Genomic DNA, 20,901 nt, shown 5'->3' on the forward strand with positions numbered 1-20,901 from the left:
CAGTGATTTTCCTCTGCTCTAACCTGCTGAAGGTACAACAGCCTTTGATGCTCCCTTTAATCCCTTTCCAGTGAGCTGGGAGCCCTGCTTGTAACATAGGGGTTAGCTGGGTGCTAGCAGAGGCCAACACAGGTGTTCCACTACAGTGGTGGATTTGTAAGGGAGCCCAGCAGTCCTCCCACTGGTGGTGCAGAAGGCAGTGGGTGGACAGTGCTGAGTTGTGCCTCTGGCTGGCAGGGTTTATTGGGTCAGTCACAGGAGCCAGGTCGCAGCCAGAGTCAGTCTGAACTGGAAAGCAGCACAGAAGTATTTACAGGGGCGGAGCTAAGCTAAGGAAAATCATGGCTTCGGGACTCTTCATCTAAACAGAAGTAATAATAACAAGCCATAGGAAAGGAGGAGAAAAGGATACAACTGCTTGGGGAGAGACCCAACCCTGTTGGACCTTGGCAGAGTAGAGACAAAACACCATGTGAGTGTGCCTGCTCTGCACACCTAAGCATGGGAGTGCACAGAGAGGTGATACAGAAACCTTTCAGCTGGCTTTTGCAAACTGTTTAGTATGAGAGCAATGGTATTATCCTTTTTTTTTTCTTTTCTTTTTTTTTTTTTTTTTTTCTTCCTCTTATTAGCTGTTGTATCCTGTCTACTTACTATAACAGATTAACTGCATTTAGGTTATGTACTGTTTCTGCATCTTACTGGGGCTTTGTTAAGTGGAAAGTTCACTGCTCAGGTGAAAGGGCATTGTTGGCCCCTTGGCCAGTGTTGGGCAAAGTCACTCAAACAGCATACTTCCAGCCATTGTACAGAGAGAAGTTTTTTTAAATTTTATTTATACTACCACAAGTTCAGTTTCCTAGCATAAGAAAATGGGAGGGGAATACCTGGGTTTAAGAAATCAGGCAGAGGTGGGGCTCTGAGTCAGTTTATAAAATAGTTGCTCACCTGCATTTGAGACATTTAAACTATTGGTGCCTCTGGAAGCTGGGAGATGTGAAGTTGCATTGCCAGAGATAACGCTGGACATGTATGTAACAGCAGCCACAATGGAGCCAGGTGGTGTTTTGTCTCAGGTAAGAAGGGTGAGAGAAAACGAGGCATCTGGGACTTCAGCAGGTTATGCTGCATATCGTGTACAGATGGGACTGCTTTCTTGACCTATTAATGACTGTAAGTGACTCTGCACAGGAATAAGAAAGTCAGTGCTTCAAGAAATCATTATGGAAATTAAAAATGAGAGCAAGCCATGGAAGGAAAGGGAAACTGCTTGGGGAATAAAAGTTTGATTACTAAAGGAGTATTTTGTATATGTTGGGGTTTTCTTCATTTCAGAAACGTGCCATATGCAACCTTAGAAAAAAGTATTGAGTAGCATAGGGATGCACTTTAAGGTGAAGAATTAATTACAGGGTGTGTTACTAGAGGCAGGTTTGCTGTTCCTTTAACAGCCAGAGCTAGGAGCAGTCATCCCTGCCGGTGTGTCACGCAAAGGGTGGACCTTGCTTGGCTGCTACGCCCCTGCCCAGCCTTGGTGGGGCAAGCACAGTGCGGGCAGCGGTGCTGGGCACAGCTGGAAAGATCTTTACCTGCTGAGGGCCCGTGGGCAGCACCAACCGTGGGCTCCCCTTCATTGCTCTGCAGTTGTGAATTCCTAATGAGGATTGCTGATAAGAGACAGGATGGTTTTTCCAGGGGTAACGTTGGCCCTTCTTGTTGCAGGAGCTGATCACCCAAACTGGTGTGCTAGAAGGAATTATGCGGCTGAATCCTGATGTGGAGCAGTGGACTTTGGCTACAAAGGTACCATAAAGGAGAATTTTAAAAGAAAACTGTAGAAGAGACTGTTCTGCTGGGTGGAGCCCGGGTGAGAAGAGATAGGTTTCAGTGTCTGCTGAGCAGTCTAATTAGGTCTCATAACCCATCCAGCTGCCTCCACAAAACACCATCCAGCTTATCGTTTTATCACTTTGCTTACACAGTCTTGCTTCACGTTCAAGTCCTGCTGTTGTTTTCTATCCTTGGCAAAGGGAAAATTAATCCTGTTTGGATAAGATAAATAATTTTACAAGGATGGATTTGATTAGGCTTTCTGCTCCATATGTCTTGCCAAAGCATAAGGACAAATTTACTGCCAGAGTAGGTAGCAATAACTGTAAAATCAAACCACTTACTCCCACAAAGAGCATGTCACAATCCTGAAGAGGCTTTTCAACACCTGATTTCCTGGATTAATCTCACTTCTGGCATCTAAAAAAAAAAGAAAAAAATAAAAATAAATAAATCCCAGCTAAGCATGTTATGTGAAACCTTTGCTCTTAGAAACCATAGGACCAGATGTGTTTAAATAGATTTTTGTGATTTTCCTCTCTAGTTTACTCCATTTAATGATAATTAGGAACAGTGCCTAAGGAATAATAGTTATTAGAGTAATAATTAGGAACAGAGCTGAGTTAAGATGCAGAGCAGTGAGTGTTGTGCTTACAGTTTAAGGAACAACCAATCCTTTCAGCTGCCAATGGAGTTTTCATCTATTCATGATTTATACCTCTGTTGTGCCTAAGCCAAGCTTCGCTGGTTATGGCAGGGTGTCACATGCCCGAACACTTGGCTCAATCTGTACTCCCTCTCTGCTGCTTTTGTATCAGCACAGGCCACAAGGGTCACTCCAGGGAACCCAGTTCCTTGAACAGTTGAGCCTTTCCAGGAGAATGTCTTCTCCAAAGCCAGCCACTGGCTGCTAGCACTGACCCTTCCTCACTCTTCTTCCTCATTCCAGACTGCAGCCCCTTGCCTGGCATCCCTGGCAGCCCAGTTCCCCTGAGGGGCTCTGTGCTCCCCACTTTGCAGTTGTAACCCACACTTGCCTGCTTTTCAACAGCTGACAGGCAGCTTTGTAAAGTAGCTTTATATAGCAAAAACTAGGTCAGCAATTCTTATAAATCTGCAAAGAAGGCTTTAAAGTAAAGTAAAAACCGACTAAGCAGAAAACTACAGATAGTACAGGACGTATTCTTCAATATCTGCTTTCGCTTTCTGTCACCTTTGCTCTGTCCTCACTGAGCATCAAGGGCTTTCACAGCACCCTCAACTTTCTGCAATTACTGTACATTTTGGCTATGTTATGAACCTTTTCCACCTGTAGCTCCCTCATTTCTGTAGCTTTGGAATTAGGTTTTAGACATGAATGCAAGTGGATGGTTGTATCCAGAGCTGCTCTTTGGATCCTCAGCTGGGGTTTGACCTCCTTGATTTGTGCACACAGCCAATGGCAATGCAGCTGAACAGCACCAGTGCTGTTGTGGCTTTTCCTGGGACTGAGTGCTTTGGTTACATTAAGGTTACATTTACCTTATTCTTCACTAATCTATTTGTTAATTGCTCCCAGTATGGACAACATATATTTGTTAGCTCTAGCTGCAGTTGGGGCTAAACATTATGGGAGACACCACATGGGCATATATTCCATCAAGCCTATGAATACTGATACGGTACTGGGAGTACTGTATGTTTAAAGAGCAGGAATATGAGAAAATCATATTCTGTAGCCTAGGAGTCCAAATTTGTGTAATAGCTGGATGGGAGCTGATTCCCACAATGATAATTTTATCACTTGCAAAAAGCCCAAAGCAGCTTTTCATTTTCTACCTTTGAAATTCAAAATATCTCCCAAAATGAATCTAAATCATACCACTTTGTGTAGCTGGATTTTAGTTAGAAAGCAGAGGAATTCCCTATAATTATTTAAATCTGCATCCTATGCTATAACAGAAGAGAAACCTTTCAGCCTAGTATATGATTTAGATAATACTAGAAAAAACAATGTGCTGACCATTTCTAAATTACCCAGAAAATTCAAGTAAGTTGTTTATGATTTGGGTGTTTGTCTCCTTTGATCATTTCTAACTCATAAATATGCTGTTTTCCTTTAGGATTCACGCTAGTATTTTGTGTGTGGTTTTATATTTTTCTTGCAGACAGAATCATCTCCATGTTACTTACTGACTATAAGAATCATAAGAGCAAGAAATATCCACCAGGCAGATGTCTGTAAGTATTAAGTATTTGTAGTGCTCTTTACAGTGCCTCCTACTTTTCATGGAGTACAAGATAGTCCTGCTCCAAGAAAAAGGGCTTTCTAGGTTTTTTCTTGGATGGGAAAAGTCTCCCACTGGCATGCTTGTGCCAGCAATGAACACAGTGTGTTTCTCTTCTTTGCATTCACCCCATTCTGTGCAGAGATGACTGTATAAGGTCACAGCTGGACCTAGTGCACATATTTCTGTGCATCCCTAAAGGGAACAGGGAAAGCAGCTACTCTGTTAGAAGCAAAAAATGCAGAATGATCTCATATGTTTTCCTCTGGAGAATATTCATCAAACGAAAGACACAAACCGATTGGTATAACGGAACAAGCACTGAGAGTGGAGTAGTATTATCTCAAAGTTAGCCCGTACTTAAAGCTTCTAAACGGCAGCTAATCCAAAGTACCACACCCTGATTCCCTGAGTACCAGCTTTTGCAGATTAAACACTGTTAGGTGTTGTTACTATTTCTAGGTTCAATTCTGATGGCCTGCAGCTGAAATGTAATAGAAGGTTATAGCTTTACTTAAGCAAAAATCAAGAAGCTTTTTTTTTTTTTTTTTTTTTTTTTTTTAAGTTCTGTCTGGCTTAAATACAAGCAATCACTTTGTTTTCTTAACCCTTCCGGGCACGGGGTGATATGGTTGTCCTAAATTACTACTTGGATGAAAGGCTTGGAAAACTACCCTCTGCTATAAACTCTTCATAGTTCATTTTACCCTCCTTCCTATTCATTTGTCCAAGCGTCCTTCGGCCATGTTGGTTAATATATTGGGATGTATTTCTCACTTGCTACACAATTCTCATCTGGTAACATGATAATACTACAGCTTTGACCTTGCAATTTGTTACTAATTACAACAAATCTGGCACTTGACACAAGTACCCTACATCACTAATATCACATCTAATTTACTTCCAAACCTGCTGACAAAGTCACTGTGGTGTTGCTGAGTAGCAACTTGTATATGTTAATAAACAGACAGTGCAATTTAGCTTCTCTCAAGGCAAGTACTTGTGTCTGAAGTCTGTTCTTCTGCATTTCTGCAGTGCTAAAATTCAAGAGAAACCTCAGTGTTCATTTGTTCTCTGGATCCCCGCTCCACAGTCCAGCTCTCTGGTTCCACCAGAACTGTCCCTTTTGCAAGAGCTAAAACTGGCTCCCAGATTTGAAAGATAAGCAAACTGGCAGCCCATGTGATGGCATGGGGTGCCACAGACTCTTTTTTTTTTTTTTTTTTTTTTTTAATAGTGGGCTAATCTGACTGACATAGAAGGAGAAAAACCTTTGGTTTAATGCATTTATTATATTTTAATTACATTTATTAATGAGAATAATGATGTCCCTTTCCACATCTTTTTTTCTCCATCCTTATTACCTAAATCATAACATTTGTGTTGGACAAATATGACATCATGTATCACAGTGTCTCTCTTTGAAAGCAAAACTTCATGTTCAAGTCATTTATTCATCTAGAGCAAATTATGACTTTGGATGTGTTTGTGTTTTTTTCCGTACAGTAAGCCAGACTGATTGCTACGTGAGCCTGTGGTTGCCAACTGCCTCAACTGAGAAAATTCAGACAAAAACCATCCAGAATTGCAAAGATCCAGTTTGGAATGAAACCTTCTACTTCAGAATCCAGAGTCAGGTCAAGGTACTGAGCTGGGACTTCACTGTTAACTGTGATCTAGGGAACAGCTGCCAAGTTTCATCCTTTTGCAAAGCAGACATATGTAATTTTCCTGTGAGGCAAAGAAATATGCAGAAAAATGTGAGAATAAAGCTTACCCTTATGATGTTTTTCCATGCCATGAAAGACAAGTGTATCATTTAGCCATGGGTAGAATATAACCTTCGAGATGTCTAATTTCTCCTCATGCCTCCTTGTAGGCAGACATGTGCATGGAGTTCATTTCCCCTTTTCCTGCTTCCATTCCTTCTCTCTTTCTTTACTTCCTCTCACTCAACACAGAAGCCAAATAAAAAAGGGATCCACTGCTTTAAATGACTCCTGTCATATTTACAATGTGCTTCCCTTCCCAGAATGTGCTGGAGCTGGGGCTGTATGATAAGGATGTAGTTACTCAAGACGATCACCTCTTCACAGTGTATTTCGATATAGCCAAACTTTACCTGGGAGAACAAGTCTTCATGCACTTCAAGTGTGATTCGCAGGTGAGTTCTGAAAAAAGATATGGAATTGGTTGAAAAAAGCATTATTATTTTTTTTTGTCTGCTTTTCTGTCTAAAATGTTATTTGCAATGTCTTTCTTTTTTCCATCTTGTGTATGGTTTGCCCTGTCACATAAAAGGGAGTAGTTTTTCCACTCTGACTTGGAAAAACCTCTTCACTCCTGCATCTGTAGGCATACTGAAGTTTGATGTAGATGTATTTGACCACAGAAACTAACAAACTGTAAATGTCTCTGCAAAATTGCCACCTTATTGAGCCTAGCCCCACTGAGGATCCTGCAGGAGTGTGTCCACACCAATAACAGTCACATGATGTGTTTGTCATAACTTGTTACTTAACCTAGTAATTAAGAAGTAATAGCTCTGTGATCAGAACCGAATGTTGAACCAGACTTGTGGCTAATTACAGGCAGTGGCGTGGGTGTTTAAATAAGGTGTCCAAGTCACGTCACTCAGCTTCGCAACAAGAAACGTTCCTGTGTTCCTCCTGAGTGTCCAGGGAGGTTCTGAAAGTTGTGTTTGAAACCTTGGGGCCAATGTTGTACAGCCACTTAGGACACACTGGAAGGGCAGGATGCACTGCATGGTGGCAGGGGATACCCATCTTATCAGAAGGCTGGGTGTTGGGACCTTGATCCAGTGCAAGCAGCACTTCTACCACCAAAGCTGAGGTGCTGAGAGATTTGAATATTCACTGCACATCTCTGTGGAGAATCTTCATGTGCTTTCAGTGTTTCCCAGGGAGATCAAAATAACAATAGTTATTAATGTGTAATGAAGTAAAGCCCTGCTGCCTCTCTTAGGTAGGGGTCCCTGCTGGGCACCTTGTGCATGAAGGGATGTTTTGTGCTGTGAGGAACACCTCATACCCTGGGTGGAAAGCATGAGGAAGATGGATGCTTTCTCTGTGTGAGATCACTGGTGCCATGCTCTGCACCAAGCTGATCCACATGCAAGGCATCAGCTGTTGCACCTATATGTGCAACCTTGGATATCAGCACTTCAAATCCAGCCAGCCCGCATGTTAACCATGGGAGTGGTATTGTCTGATACCAGGAAGGCCAATTAAGTGTTTTGTGAGTCTCTGCTGTTGATTGTTCATCTGCCAGTTGCAGTGGGCCTGTTTCTGAACTTGCTTTGGCCAGAGGGTGAACTACCCCCAACTTGCTCAATTCAGTAGCTTCACTGAATATCACACTTGTCAGGCAGGCTTTGTTGTCTGGGGACACCAGCAAGTGTCACACTTGAGTAACCAAATATCAGGATTGAGCAACCAGAGGTTAACAGATGAAAAGGTGCATCCCGTCTCCCTTTGTGTTCAGCCAGAACCTCTCCTTTTCCACTTCCCTCCTAGTCTTTTGTACATCTGTCATGCATCATCCAGTTGATCTTATCTACACACATCCAAACTCTGCTTTGCACTTCGTTATCTCTAAATGCCTTATTTGAACGTTTCTTTCTTTGCAAAATATGAGGAGTAGTGCATGGACTTCCACTAGCCCTTGATGGAAATAGAAATATTCTGCTGGTTATAATCTAGCTCATTACAGTCTATGTGATTACAGGTGCCATATCCAAACCTTTCATTACTGCACTTGCACAGCTACAATAGTTAGAAATCATGATCTTCAGGCCTTCATAACATTTTTTCCCTATATATAATGAAACCACAGAGCAGTTGTGGTGGAGTTTAGCTGTCCAGCAGGGAAAAACTACCACACTATATTAAGAACTTTTTGATGCCTTCAGTGTAGTAAGTATTCTTGCCCTCTTTGAGCAGATAAGTAACCTACAGCATGATCTTGTTTCTCTGTTGGTCATTCCTTCTGTCCCCACTTATGCTTTCCTTTCTTCAGTGCCACCTTCTACTGAGGAATTATGCCTTTCTCTCCCACCCACAAAGGAAACCTTAATGTTAGACTTACCTTTGCCCCAGTGCCCTTAACGTATTACCAAAGTGGTTGCCCTCTTCCACAGCTGCTTTGCATGTCTCTATTTTCTCTTCTTTCACCAGAAGGGTTTGGCTGCTCACCTTAGCAAACCCTCTTTCTCCCTGCTGGCAGATTTGGTGAGAGACAGCAGCCATAAAGAATCTTGAGGCTCAAGACAGGCCAGAGGCGGCATATGCCCGTTTTTTAAATGCTCTGCTAGTCATGAACAATGTATTTACCTACATTATGAGACTTGTATTATGAGAAGTGCCAGTAGACCAGTGCCAAATGCTTTTTCCTTTCTTTATTTTCCAGAGGAAAGAGGAACTAGAGGTGGGATTTGCATTGGATAACATGTGAGTAAACATGAACTGCAACATAATCTGCATAATCTGTAGCAAAAGGAAAGAGCAATTCCAAGGCATGGAATAATCTAGCATAATTGCCCAGAGTGCATCATTCCTTGATGATGCTGATGACTAACAAGATTTCCCATGGAATCTGTGGTATGAGCTGATGAACTGGTGCATGCCAGGTGACCTTCCATGAACTTCAGGCAGGCAGGGAGAGTACTCTAAAATCTTTTCTTTGCCTACTTCAATGAATACTATTTAAGAGCAGAATACTGGGACTGCTGTTCTGTAATGTGCTTCTGTTGAGATTTGTAGGGAGATTTGCCTCTATTCAAAGCATAACAGAACATGGAATAATCAGTGGATTTTTGATCTCAGACAAATTGCAATTCTTTAAAAACAGGATTCAGCAAAACTATCTGCAGTCTCATCTTGGGGCTTAGCATAAACTCATCGCACAGTATGGCCCTGCAGTACCTTTTTTTTTTTTGCTCAGCCCCAGGACTGGACTAGCTGGTACAATAACTGTGCATTGACGGCACAGTGAGGAAACTCGTGTCACAAGTCTCCCGGATTTTTTTCTTTCAGATCCAATACAGAGCTAAAAATAAGAAAGAAGAAAATGAGAAGAAGGGTGTGGCTCATAAATTAAACTGTAATTATACTGAGTTATTAAAAATGTGTTTTTCTTTCTGTTTCCTAGTTCAGGCCCTCCTGAAACCATCATTACTAATGGAGTACTAGTGGTGAGTGTCATGTTTCATCATCTTTCTTGTCCTGTTGCCACACTTGTTTCACTTGACTCACAGTCATCAGGCCACCGTACCCTTTGACATAACAAAGCTGGTGCTGAAAGGTGGTGATTTCCCTCATTGTCATCTGCCTCATGGTACATCTCCTTACCTTCTCCCTTCTGCAAGCCCTGTTCCTCCACACCACCACTGCCAGCCTTGCCCTATATCTGATTTCTCAGAGATTGCTATTCCAGCCAGCATTTGAAATCAAGGTTGTGGTTTAGAAAAAGTTTTATTTGGGATACAGTGCACTGTCTATGTATCATTTATATCATCATCAGTATGAGCTTGAACTGGAAAGCAGAATCTCAAACTGGAAGATTCCCTGTCGGTGAAGTATTTTGTTGCTCATATTTCTTACAGTCTCGCAAAGTCTGCTGCTTGGAAGTTCAGGTGACTGAGAAGAAGAAGAAAAGTGCGAGGAAATCAAGTGAGGTTACTTCTCCATCAGCTGTTTTTAAATCATGACATGCTAATGTTATGAAGGCAAATGGCTTATTGTAAGACTGAAAAAATCAAATCAAAACAAGAACAGTCTTGCGTTAGGTGTTGTAAGGATTTCTGTTACTGGTTTTGATAACAAAACTGTTATGTCTGTTTCTGTGTCACTTCTCTAGAGAAAGAATTCTCCTTCAAGGTGCAAGGCTCATACGAGGGCACCCAAGGCATTAGGCTGGGACCTGATCTGGTCTTTGGCTCCCCCTATCCTGCCAAATTCCACTATGCCAAATACAAGCAGCCAATGCTGGATGTTACACTACCAGGGAAGAAACCACCTCCCTCCTACGTATGTTATTACTGGACTTCATAAAGCATAGCAGTGGCATGTAGAATAACATGTGCCATAAATAGTAACATTCATTTGCTTCTGTGTATAGAGAATAACATTGCTTTATATTATAAACCTGAATGTATTTATATCTTTTCAGCACTCTCATTTGTGTGGTACAAACTCAGGCTCTCCAAACATGGAACTTCATTCCCTTCCAAGTGGAAAAAGCATGATCTTAGCAGAGGTGAGTGCCTGCTTGTTTGAGGGTTGAGGAGCCCAAGCCTGGAAGTCTGAATCCCCAGTGAACAGTCCCTTGGAGCTCCACCTGCAGGGGTCTCTTCCAGCTCTTCCCTGTCCTTGCCAGTGCATCTCCCTGCCATTGGGAAGACTGATCTCACTGCAGGACAGCCTGGTGACTCTGCATGGGGCTGGGAGTCCCACCCTCTTAGCACTGGTGTGGGTAATGGGAATCAGGCAAGCAAGGTCTGCAGAGCACAGGCCTCAGTTTCTACCTGAGGAAACTGGGAGCTCCTGACCCATTTGATCATTTTGAAATTCTCTGGTGATAACCAGGGTATTTTTAAGGATGAAAGCATGCGAAAAACAATGCCACAATTGAGTACTGGTGGGTCTTTGGGTAATAATGCCAGACTGTGTCTTGTTCTCTTTGAATGGATGTGGGAATACATAGGATGTTGTTACTCCATCATGACCTTTGTGCTAAATTTGGATAATTTGCTTTTCCTCTTCTCACACGTGTGGGGTACCTGAACTAACAGAGGTAGTGACAGTCTCTTGCTCATGCTGACTGTGCTTTGCAAAGCAGTTTTAGATCCATACTTATAGAAAATCCATTTAGAATCAAAGGAACACAGCTTTTGTAGGGTATAAACTGCAGAAAAAGAGGAATAAATGCTGCTGTGTAAAACTGTAGTGGGGCTGTAACCTGACTGTTTGGCTCTTGATAGCCCAGAAGTAATGTTGGCAGGGGGCTGTAAGGTGCAAATTATCATTACCTTCCTCTGTAAACAGCAGTTGGCCTCAGATGTTACATTCACTACAAAATATTGGGAACTACTGAAGAAAATCCCTGACAATAAACCATTGCAGTAAATTCATATAGCCTGCTGAATTATTCAGCAGAACTTGATTTGTAGCTGCATTGCTAGGACAGCACAAGATAAAACTCTTTTTGAGGCAGCAGGGAGGAGTGCTAAAGCAGGTTATTACGCTTACATTGTTTGCATTCTTGCTTTCCAGGATAAAGGATTTGATTTACATGCGAAGACAGAAGACTGGTAAGAGACTTCGGACAGCAGGCTTCTCTGAATTTATCTGTTGGATTTTATTTTATTTTTTGAAATAGCTGCCTGGAAATTTGGGAATTTACCAGTTCCTCTTTCAATTGTTTCACATGGCACGGAGTACCTATTTGAGTGTAGGAAAGAATCTTCCTGTAAATGCAGTACTTTGTAAACTTAGTAGATTTATTTGTATTAGAGATTATGAGATTGTCTGCCAGTAATAAAATTCAATATGCTTTTTTCCTGATCTCTGCTCCAGCCCAGACCACCTTGATGTGCGTTTAGGGTTTGACCTCTGCGTGCAGGAGAAAGAGTTTCTATTCAAAAGGCAGAAGTGTGTTGCTGCTGCTCTGAAGAAGGTCCTGCATCTGGAACAGGATTTGCTGGACCATGAGGTCTGTGTGGTGAACATTCAAAACATCTAATGAATGCCTTGCAGTGGAACACCTAGTTTGATATTGAATATTCATTATATTAGTAGCTTGGGTAGCTCAGAGGCACCAAGGGTCAAAGCTGTTTTTTTCTGCATCAGACCTAACCTGGATAAGTTGAAAAATCTGCACTCTCCTCTCCTGGTTGCTTCTCACTGCCATGGCAGTGAAGGGTCCAAATAATGCACCTTACTTCGGTGTACTCTGATTTTCTCCTTTGCTATGTCACTGTTCCAGTCCAGGTGTGTTGCTTTTTCTTCCAGTGCTGTTTTCCTTGACAATGAGTTGCAATTTCTAGCTTAAAATTTACCATCAGCCTATGCTTGAAATTTCCCATCAACCTCTTTGGCCTGTGAGATTTCTTTTTAATTCCCGATTTTACAACTGATGCTTTCTCTCTTTTGTGACTTTTGTTTTGAATGGATGCATTTTGTTTTGTTTTATACCAAGCAAGCGTTAAATGCATTAGAGACAAGTGTCACTTATCTGAGTAGAAAAATGTCATTATTTTTATTCCTGTCATCCTTTATAAAATAAATGGTATTTTATGTTTCAGTAGAAATCAGTTAGAAGGCTGTTTGTGACTGGGTGCTTGTGGTGGCATCAGGCTGTCCATAACAGGAGGTCTCTGCTGAGGGCAGGGCATGCAGCTTCTGGTCTGGCTGCAGCCCGCTGCCTGACACCAGCCTTTTCTGTTCATGTGTTGCTCAGACCCCAGTGGTGGCCATCATGACTACAGGAGGAGGGATGAGATCTTTGACCGCACTGTACGGCAGTCTGCGGGGGCTCAAGAAACTTCATGTCCTGGACTGTGCCACATACCTAACTGGCTTGTCTGGTACAACTTGGTAGGTAGGACTGGGCAGCTCTTCATGGCCTTCTTCCTCTAGACACTGATGCACTGAAGTAGGCCAGGGCTGACAGTGGTGGTCCACATATGATACCTGCTCAGTTGTCCTGTTTTTTGTTCTTCCAATGACAGATTAAAATCTTTTCATGGGGGAAAGTCACGTAATTTACAACAGCTTGAAAATCAGTGTTTTTCTAAAAACAACTTATGGAAAATTGCTCAAGACATTTTGTCAGAGATAGTGATTGTGACTTTTAAAAGAGATAGCAATAATTTCTTGGGGAGCACACAACTGAAGAGTAGAAGACTTTGCTTAAAATAATATTAAAAAGAACTTAAAATAGAAGCATGAAATGTATTATTGCTTAATCAAACCTTGTTTGTTTGTTTTTTCCTCTCCAATGTATATTTCCTTTTCCTAGGACCATGTCAAACTTGTACAGAGATGCTGACTGGTCACAAAAGGATCTTGATAAGCAAATAAGCGAGGCTCGAAAACATATGACAAAATGCAAAATAAATTCCCTTTCTTTGGAGTACTTGAAGTATTACAAAAAGCAGCTGTGCCAACGGAAAAGAGAGGGCCGCAAAACGTCTTTTATAGATCTCTGGGGGCTTGTCCTGGAATCTTTGTTGCATGATGGGGTACAGTATGTCATAAAGCAGAGTTTACATTGGCTTACATTTTTCTGAAAATTAATTTCTAGAGATGATGTTTTCTTTGTTCTCAGAAAAGTCATTTGTTACAAGATTGCGTGTATGCAAGCACCCAGATAGTTTCAAAACATTTGGTGGCACTCTTTTAGCTATCCATCCACAGTGGAAAACAGCATTCTTGCTTTGAGATTTTGAATATCTTTTTCTGAGAGAACTGCAAAATTAACATTTTGAAAAAAATACATTAAGATTTGTTGGCATATTCTTGTAAATATTTTGTTTAGAAATAGCAAAATTACAGACAGTATCTTAATGCCCATGAAAGGTATTAACAAATGGACGTGCAAACTTTTGAAATATGTGTGAGAAGTCTTACATAAACTTGCAGCATAACACATTAAGCTGCTTTATACCTTGAGTATTGGTTTCTGCTCTTGAGCATTTCCTTCCACTTTCATCCTAATGGTCATCAAATAATCTGTCATCCCAGGGCCTGCAGTTAAACAGTAACAGTGCTCTCAGGAATTTTGGAAAATACAGAACATCTCAGAATTTAACTCCAGCACATGTAATATATTAGAGGCAGGACTTTTATTGCTCTACAAGTTTAGATCCAGAGAAAACATCCTTCTGCTATTTTTTGTCTCAATATAACCGTATTTCTGGAATCACAGAAGGACAACCATAAACTCTCTGATCAGCAACGGGCCATTGATCGTGGTCAGAACCCTTTGCCTATCTATACTGCAGTCAATGTCAAGAACAACTATAGCACTCTGGATTTCAAAGGTAATTATGAGATTTCTGAGAGCCATTTGTCTTTATATTTAAACTGGTCAATCCAGGGACAGTCTCTTTAGGTAGACTAAAAAAAACCTTTTCTGTTAAAGAGCAGAACTTCTTCTGGTATATATTGGCATAATGTCCTTGTGGTAAGGTAGTTTGACCTTCCACACAACAGAGTCAAAAATATTCCAAAGACTTTTCATGTGCACTGGTTTTCATTGTCATCATGCTTATAACTCCTTGCTCTTTGTCTGAAATATTAGAATGAACTGTAGAAATTATTTTCATTTTTACATCCTTTCATTCCCATGTTGACAACTTTCTTATCCACAGTTAAGGGGCTGTAATAAATCGTTGTTTTCTTCTTTGCATTCCTTTTCACAGAATGGGTAGAGTTCACCCCTTATGAGGTAGGATTGCAAAAATATGGAGTTTTTGTTCGCTCTGAGGATTTTGGCAGTGAGTTCTTCATGGGTCGGTTAATGAAGAAGCTCCCTGAATCCCGGATCTGCTTCTTAGAGGGTAAGCTTCTGATTTTTTTATTTTATTTTCTTTTTTAGTTGTGAGCTATGTAAACTAAGCAGTAAAATAGACATCAGGTGCATGACAGGAATGTAGTTTCACTGGAGATAATAAATATCTCATTAGGAATTAATTCTTAGTATAGTGGATTCATTTTATTGTAAAAAAGAAAATTTTGAATGACAGACAAATTTTCTTTTTTTAAAGCTAGTTTTCAGTAACAATATAGTACTGCTTCCAGTCCAATAATAAAATCCAGGTCCCTGGGAATCCACTACAAAAAGGTGACCTCCAGAGCAGCTCCAAGCATGTTGCCTCTTGCCTGTTTCACAGGTAGTCAGTAACTTGTGTGCTTCCTATTGTCAGTCTACATGAGTCTTCATGCAGGTTCTTCACTGCATCATGATGTGTTTGAGCATGCTAGGTCACACTCACTCCAGAGAGCCTACCTTGGCCACACAGTGGCTCAAATGCAGTCTTCTCTTTGACTGGCCACTTGACTTCGGGTGAGGGAGAAACTATACTATTTTAGCCTAATGCATACATTTTCCTTAAGTCACGTGAATTCATAAAAATGTCACCATCCATTAAAATAGGTTCATAAGACAAAACTTGCATACCAAAATAAGGCTTAAAAAACAACAGACAAGTTAAAATGATGCAGCATTTATTTAAAACAAGCAAAAGAAAAGCATAAACCTTGTGAATTTTATCTCATGATAACAGCTTTGAGATTCATGATGAGAGAATGCTGGATTTGGAATACTTTTCTTTTACAGGCATATGGAGTAGTTTATTTTCATTGAATGTGTTATACATCTGGAATTTGTCCCACTCATCAGAGGATTTCTGGCACAGGTGGACCCAGGACAAAATGGACAATATAGGTTAGTTATCATACTTCTTCCCTACTGTGTATTTAGTGTTAGATTTAATGTTAGATAAACTGTCGTACCCATCTGCTACGTGAAACATACACTGTATATTTGGCATTTTTTGAAGTGTTTCTTCAAAGGTCACATTGCCTTTCTGAAGGAATCATTTTCAAAGTCTCATATGGTGAAGCATAAAGAAAAAATCTTCAGTCCTGTGTATGTATTTATTGAGGGCTAAACACTGATTTGGCAGAAGAGTAAAATGTTTGGGATTAATGAGACTGATCTGTAGATTATTAATAAAGCAAAAGGATGTTGACTACCTTAAGCAGGAGCTACTGTAATGCAAACAAGTACAACAGTTATCCTTTTCCAAAGCCTGCCTTCAGTCTGTTCCATGAGAATGTCTGATACAGATTTTTATTGATGCTGGGTCTTGTTTCATGTCCAAATCTGGACTGTGTAAGGAAATGATATTTGCTGGCAAGAGTAGCATTTCATTTTCTTTTTCTACTTTGTCATTTGTGCTCATCAAATCTCTTCATCCCAGGCTTTTTAAGTAAAGAAAACACTTATTTTTATTCCTTATTTTTGATATTTTGGAGGGTTACCTTGCTCTAGGCAGGTAAAATTTAACCATCTCTCACTGTGCAGAGGAAGAACCTCTTCTACCGCTGAAGCCCCACGAGCTGAAGACTCGCCTATTCACCCCTGCTGGCCCCCTCAGCAGCGTTATCCGAGACGCTCTCACTGACCGCTTCTCTGTTGCCCAGGAGCACAACTTTCTGAAGGGCTTTCAGATGCATAATGACTACCTGGAGAACAAGCATTTCCGCAGATGGAAAGGTGAAGACAGCTAAGAAAAGCAGGGGAGGACCTGTGTGCCCGAGAAGAGAATTAACAAAGAAAACAAAATGAAGACAGATTTCATATTAAACCCATTCTTCATGGCTAGAGACCATGTTTGGGCAGAATCGCTATTAAATCAGTCAGTTGTGGCACACTGGGATATAGCTTGGTACAGCTGAGCTCCACGCCAAGAATGCCAGCAGCACACACCTTGTGAGGTTGGGACACCAGGATCTGATGGTGGTCCTTGCTTCCTCTGGTTGAAGACATGACACACTTGGTGGTAGGCAAAAGAAACACCTCCATTTAATGTTGCTAATGCAGGTCCATCGCTGCATGTGGCTGGGGTTGGGAAAGCAGAAGAGAAGGGATATGACAAATCCCCCTTCCCAGAAGACAGTCACCAGTTAGGGCTCTGCAGCTGTGGTCTAAGAGCAGAAAACTGGTTAACCAGTTTTGACCAATTGCACTTACAATCATATATATATTTCTTTTTAGATACGGTGTTAGACACATTTCCCAACCAGCTGACACAATCAGAAGAATACTTGTCTCTAGTAGATACAGGATTTTTCATCAATACAAGCGTCATGCCACTTCTAAAACCAGAGAGAAAGGTGGACGTCATTCTGCATTTAAATTACAGTGCAGGATCACAGATACTGGTGAGATAAACTGAAGCAGTCTCTATTTCTTCTTCAACTACTGCATATCTAGAATCTTTTAACACTTAGATGCTTTCTATATTGCTTCTACTGGAAGTCTTAACCACTAGTACTTTTAGCTTAATTCTGCAATGCAATGCTACATTTATAGGTTGTACATATTCTCATTTGTTTTTCCTGTACAATATGACTGTTCTGTGCTAAGAACTCGGGGAAAACAAATACCTTCTCTCTGCTTTTACAGTGCTTTGCCATGGGGGTTTTAGAGCTCTCTCACAACAAGCTTGGAAAATGTCCGCTTTGGTACTGGACTCCAAAGAAATTCTGAGTCTTTCTTCTTCTTTAAGTCTTGGTATTGCTCTGTTCATTGATCCAGGCTCTGGACCAGACCTGCAAGTACTGTTCAGAACAGGGCATCCTATTTCCAAAGGTGGACTTGAGTGAAGAAGACAGGAAAAACCTGAAGGAATGTTACCTCTTTGAAGGCACTGAGACTCCGGGAGCACCAGTACTGTTATTTTTTCCACTAATTAATGATACCTTCCAAAAATACAAAGCACCAGGTAAGGAATCAAGCATGTTTAAAAAAAAAAAAAAAAAAAAAAAGTTTATGGTCAGTCTATTAAGGGAGTATATTTAATATTCCAACTCCTAAACTTCACAGTTGACTCATTTCAATAAATCAAACCTCTCTGTTGCTTAAGGTTACTTTTTTTTTTTTTTTTTTTTAACCCAAGGCAGATTTACTGCCTTGGCTGCACTATTTCAATCCCCAAGCTGGTTAGTTTGCAGGTCATATTGATATATCTACATGAACAGAGAGACAGCTCACAACTGCAGTATAGACCCATATAAGAGTAATAATTACCATTTTTCTGCCATCATCATATGAAGCAGATAATATCCACTTGAGCCAGGGATTGAGCTGGCAGTTTGAAAAAGAATTATTAGTTTAAACAAACAAACCAACATTCACACAAGAACAATTTCTATTATGAACTCATTCTGTGATGGGGTATCTCCTTTCCCTGTTCTGTTGTGAGCTTACTTGCTTATGACCAGTGTAATTCCCATCTGTCACCAGTGATTTGTCACCTCTTTCTCTTAGGTCAGAAGCGCTCTGAGTCAGAGATGGAAGATGGCAAAGTTGATATCTATGGCCGCTGTTCCCCTTATTCAACATATTCAGTCACATATACTGAGAAGGCATATGACCGTCTGGTTCAGCTGGGTGAATACAACATCCTGAATAATGAGGACCTCATTATGCAGGCCTTGCACACAGCAGTGGAAAGGAAAAGACAGAAGAGGAAATAATGGCAGAAAAGAGATGATGCTTTTGTACTCCGTTGTGACCCCCTGAGAGACTGAGACTCCCTTACAATTGACCAGCAGGCTTCAAGGGATTCCTGCTCAGATGAAGAGGAGACTGAAGAGACACTTTATTTCCCAAAGAATTTCACAGCAACAATTCATTGCAATTGAGCTATGTGGAGAACAGTTAGTTACATGGTGTACAATATGGAGAATCAGGTGGAAGAATGTACAAAGATGATCATGAGTATGGTGCTAGAAGCCTTGAGAAACAATCTGAAATGCTTAGGTCTAATGTGTTCAGTGCACACCACATTAAAGGCATATTTTATTAACACAACTTGTGCTTTGTGTTTGTGAGGTGGTGAGGCCAGAAGTAGCCTGTGGGCAGGTCTGTGGCACAAGGTAGAGAAGTGTCTAAAGAGAGGCACACATCACCCCTGAGGGTGGCTTTGGACAGAGGCAGAGGAGGCATGGGCCATGAGTATGAGATCAATGAAGAAAGCAAAACAATTTTTTGATGAAGGGTTCCACTGCTCGACCATCAAGCTTCTCTGTGCACTTCCTCCTTGCTTCTTAGCTACGCCTCCTTCCTTCCTGCTCCTGGTGTGAGGGGTGGTAGCACAGCAAGCAGAAATACAGGCTGAACAGAGTAACACTCTGCTGGCTTTAATCCCCCTGAAAATTAAAGAAAATACGTGCAGGCCCTTGAATTTGTCAGCTCTGTCTGTCCTCACTGTTGGCTGGATCTGTCATGTGCTCAGCAAAGGAGAGAAGTAGCCTTCTGAGATGTAAAAAAAATGCAAACCCAGATCACAGATTCATAGCAATCTGACACTGCAAGTGTATTTCTGTGCTAACATGTAAATTAACCTACTTTGAATAAGTTCTTTGAAGGTAACCCATGCTTTAGGATGAATTAATAACATAAAACACAATAGTACTTCACAGACTGAATGAGTTATGTTTCTCCTGGAGCACCCAACTTCTTAGTTTCTAGAAGACATTTTCTAAAAGAAATTTCCTAGGTCTTTATTAGATCTCTTTCATCAAACAAAGTAATATTGAGGGCCATAATAAAAATAGGACCAATGGGTGATGTTTATAACATGTAAAAAAAATCACAAAATATGTTTGATTTTTTTTTTTTTGCCTGTTGACATATGATTTTTTTTTTTTTTTTAATTGTGTAGTATTTTGAGAAGATTAGTTTGGAAGGTAAAAACACAGCTTCTTTATACAGAGCTTTTGATTCTGCCAGACCACCTATTATGAATTATCAATGACTTTTCAACCAGACCAATTTTGAATACATAAATATATTAGCGAACAAGTCAATTATGTGTTTAATTGCTTCCCCCTCATGACTTAACCATTCATAATCCATCTTTTCTCTGTTGCCACTTATGGCTAATTTTTACCGCACTTAATGAAAAGGTTTGTTGAGTTTCTCAGTATGTAACAGTACAGCAGCTACAATGTGCAGCCTACTAAAAGTACCTGTTCAATGTTAAAATTCTTTGGATTGCAGAAGGACTCAATATTGGGTTTACATGGAAAGTATTGGGTTTACATGTAAAGGTTTTTGTTGTGTGGAGTGCTGCAGATGTGGCCTGGGTGGCTTCCAGCCATATTTCAAGACTCATGTGCAGGATGTTATCTTTACTTTCCAAACAAGTAGATAAAGGCACATGCAGCATTGCTTGGCTGAGTTACATCACTCTGAAGCTTTAAACAGAATCATAAGAACCTGAAAGAGGGAGCAGGACTCATTGTTCCTGTAATGACATGCCATCCAAGGACAAAAGGGCTCTGTGCAACTCCCTGCTTTAAAACACAGGGTAGAAGGAGTGTCAGAGAGTGGGACAGAGCCATCAAGTGCTGCCTTGCTCTTCTGATGGGACTTCTCTGAATACAGTCAAGCTTTTATTTCTGTACTTCTGAAAAGCTGGAGCAGCAACATTGTGGTTTGTCTAGGTAAATCCTCAAAAGACAGTTTTGTGGGTTATGAATGGGTTTAAGCTCTCAGCTCTTCTTTGGTTCACCTTTACTCCTCTGGAATGAAACTCTGACAGTTAGTCGTCTTCTAGTCAGGCTGGGTGGATCCTCTTGTCTTTGCAATCCTTGTTTGTAAGTCCATAATATTAAGTCTGTAGCAAAACTTTGAGTTTTCTAGGGCATGATTTTGCCAGTGTGGTTTGCTGAATGGGCCTACCAGCTTGTACTGATTTAAACAATTCATTTTATAACACTTTACAACGCTCTTCAATTGTTTAGCTCCACTTGGCTTCTGCTAGGCTGTGGAAGAATGAAGTAAAACAATGAATACAGTTTTGTATTTGTACAGGAATATTCATATTATTTCTTCCCGTAGATTTATAGACAGAGCCGTAAGTACCATCAGATCATCTTGTCTGACTTGTCAGATGTCAGAGCTGGTACCTGCCATTAACACTTCACTGTTAATCCTGATCACCTGTGGCTAACCGAAGCCTTTATTGAAGGAAAATAACCTC

General features: G+C 40.8%; 1 protein-coding gene across 1 annotated transcript; it reads left to right on the forward strand.

Moving 5' to 3' along the window:
• Positions 1-1,049: 1,049 nt before the first annotated feature.
• On the forward strand, positions 1,050-18,388 carry LOC311209784 (cytosolic phospholipase A2 epsilon-like; the record flags this gene model as incomplete). The annotated part of the gene is made up of 21 exons (XM_084287308.1): positions 1,050-1,076; positions 1,723-1,803; positions 3,978-4,050; positions 5,607-5,743; positions 6,133-6,264; positions 8,529-8,569; positions 9,270-9,312; positions 9,724-9,795; positions 9,980-10,147; positions 10,290-10,376; positions 11,393-11,430; positions 11,696-11,831; positions 12,579-12,715; positions 13,140-13,362; positions 14,049-14,163; positions 14,545-14,682; positions 15,462-15,569; positions 16,212-16,403; positions 16,905-17,071; positions 17,448-17,634; positions 18,180-18,388. The coding sequence occupies 21 exons, from the start codon at positions 1,050-1,052 to the stop codon at positions 18,386-18,388; spliced, it is 2,511 nt and encodes an 836-aa protein (XP_084143434.1).
• Between the last annotated feature and the right edge of the window lie 2,513 nt (positions 18,389-20,901).

Source organism: Netta rufina (assembly GCF_964035555.1).
Source record: "Netta rufina genome assembly, chromosome: 5".
Lineage (NCBI taxonomy): Eukaryota > Metazoa > Chordata > Aves > Anseriformes > Anatidae > Netta > Netta rufina.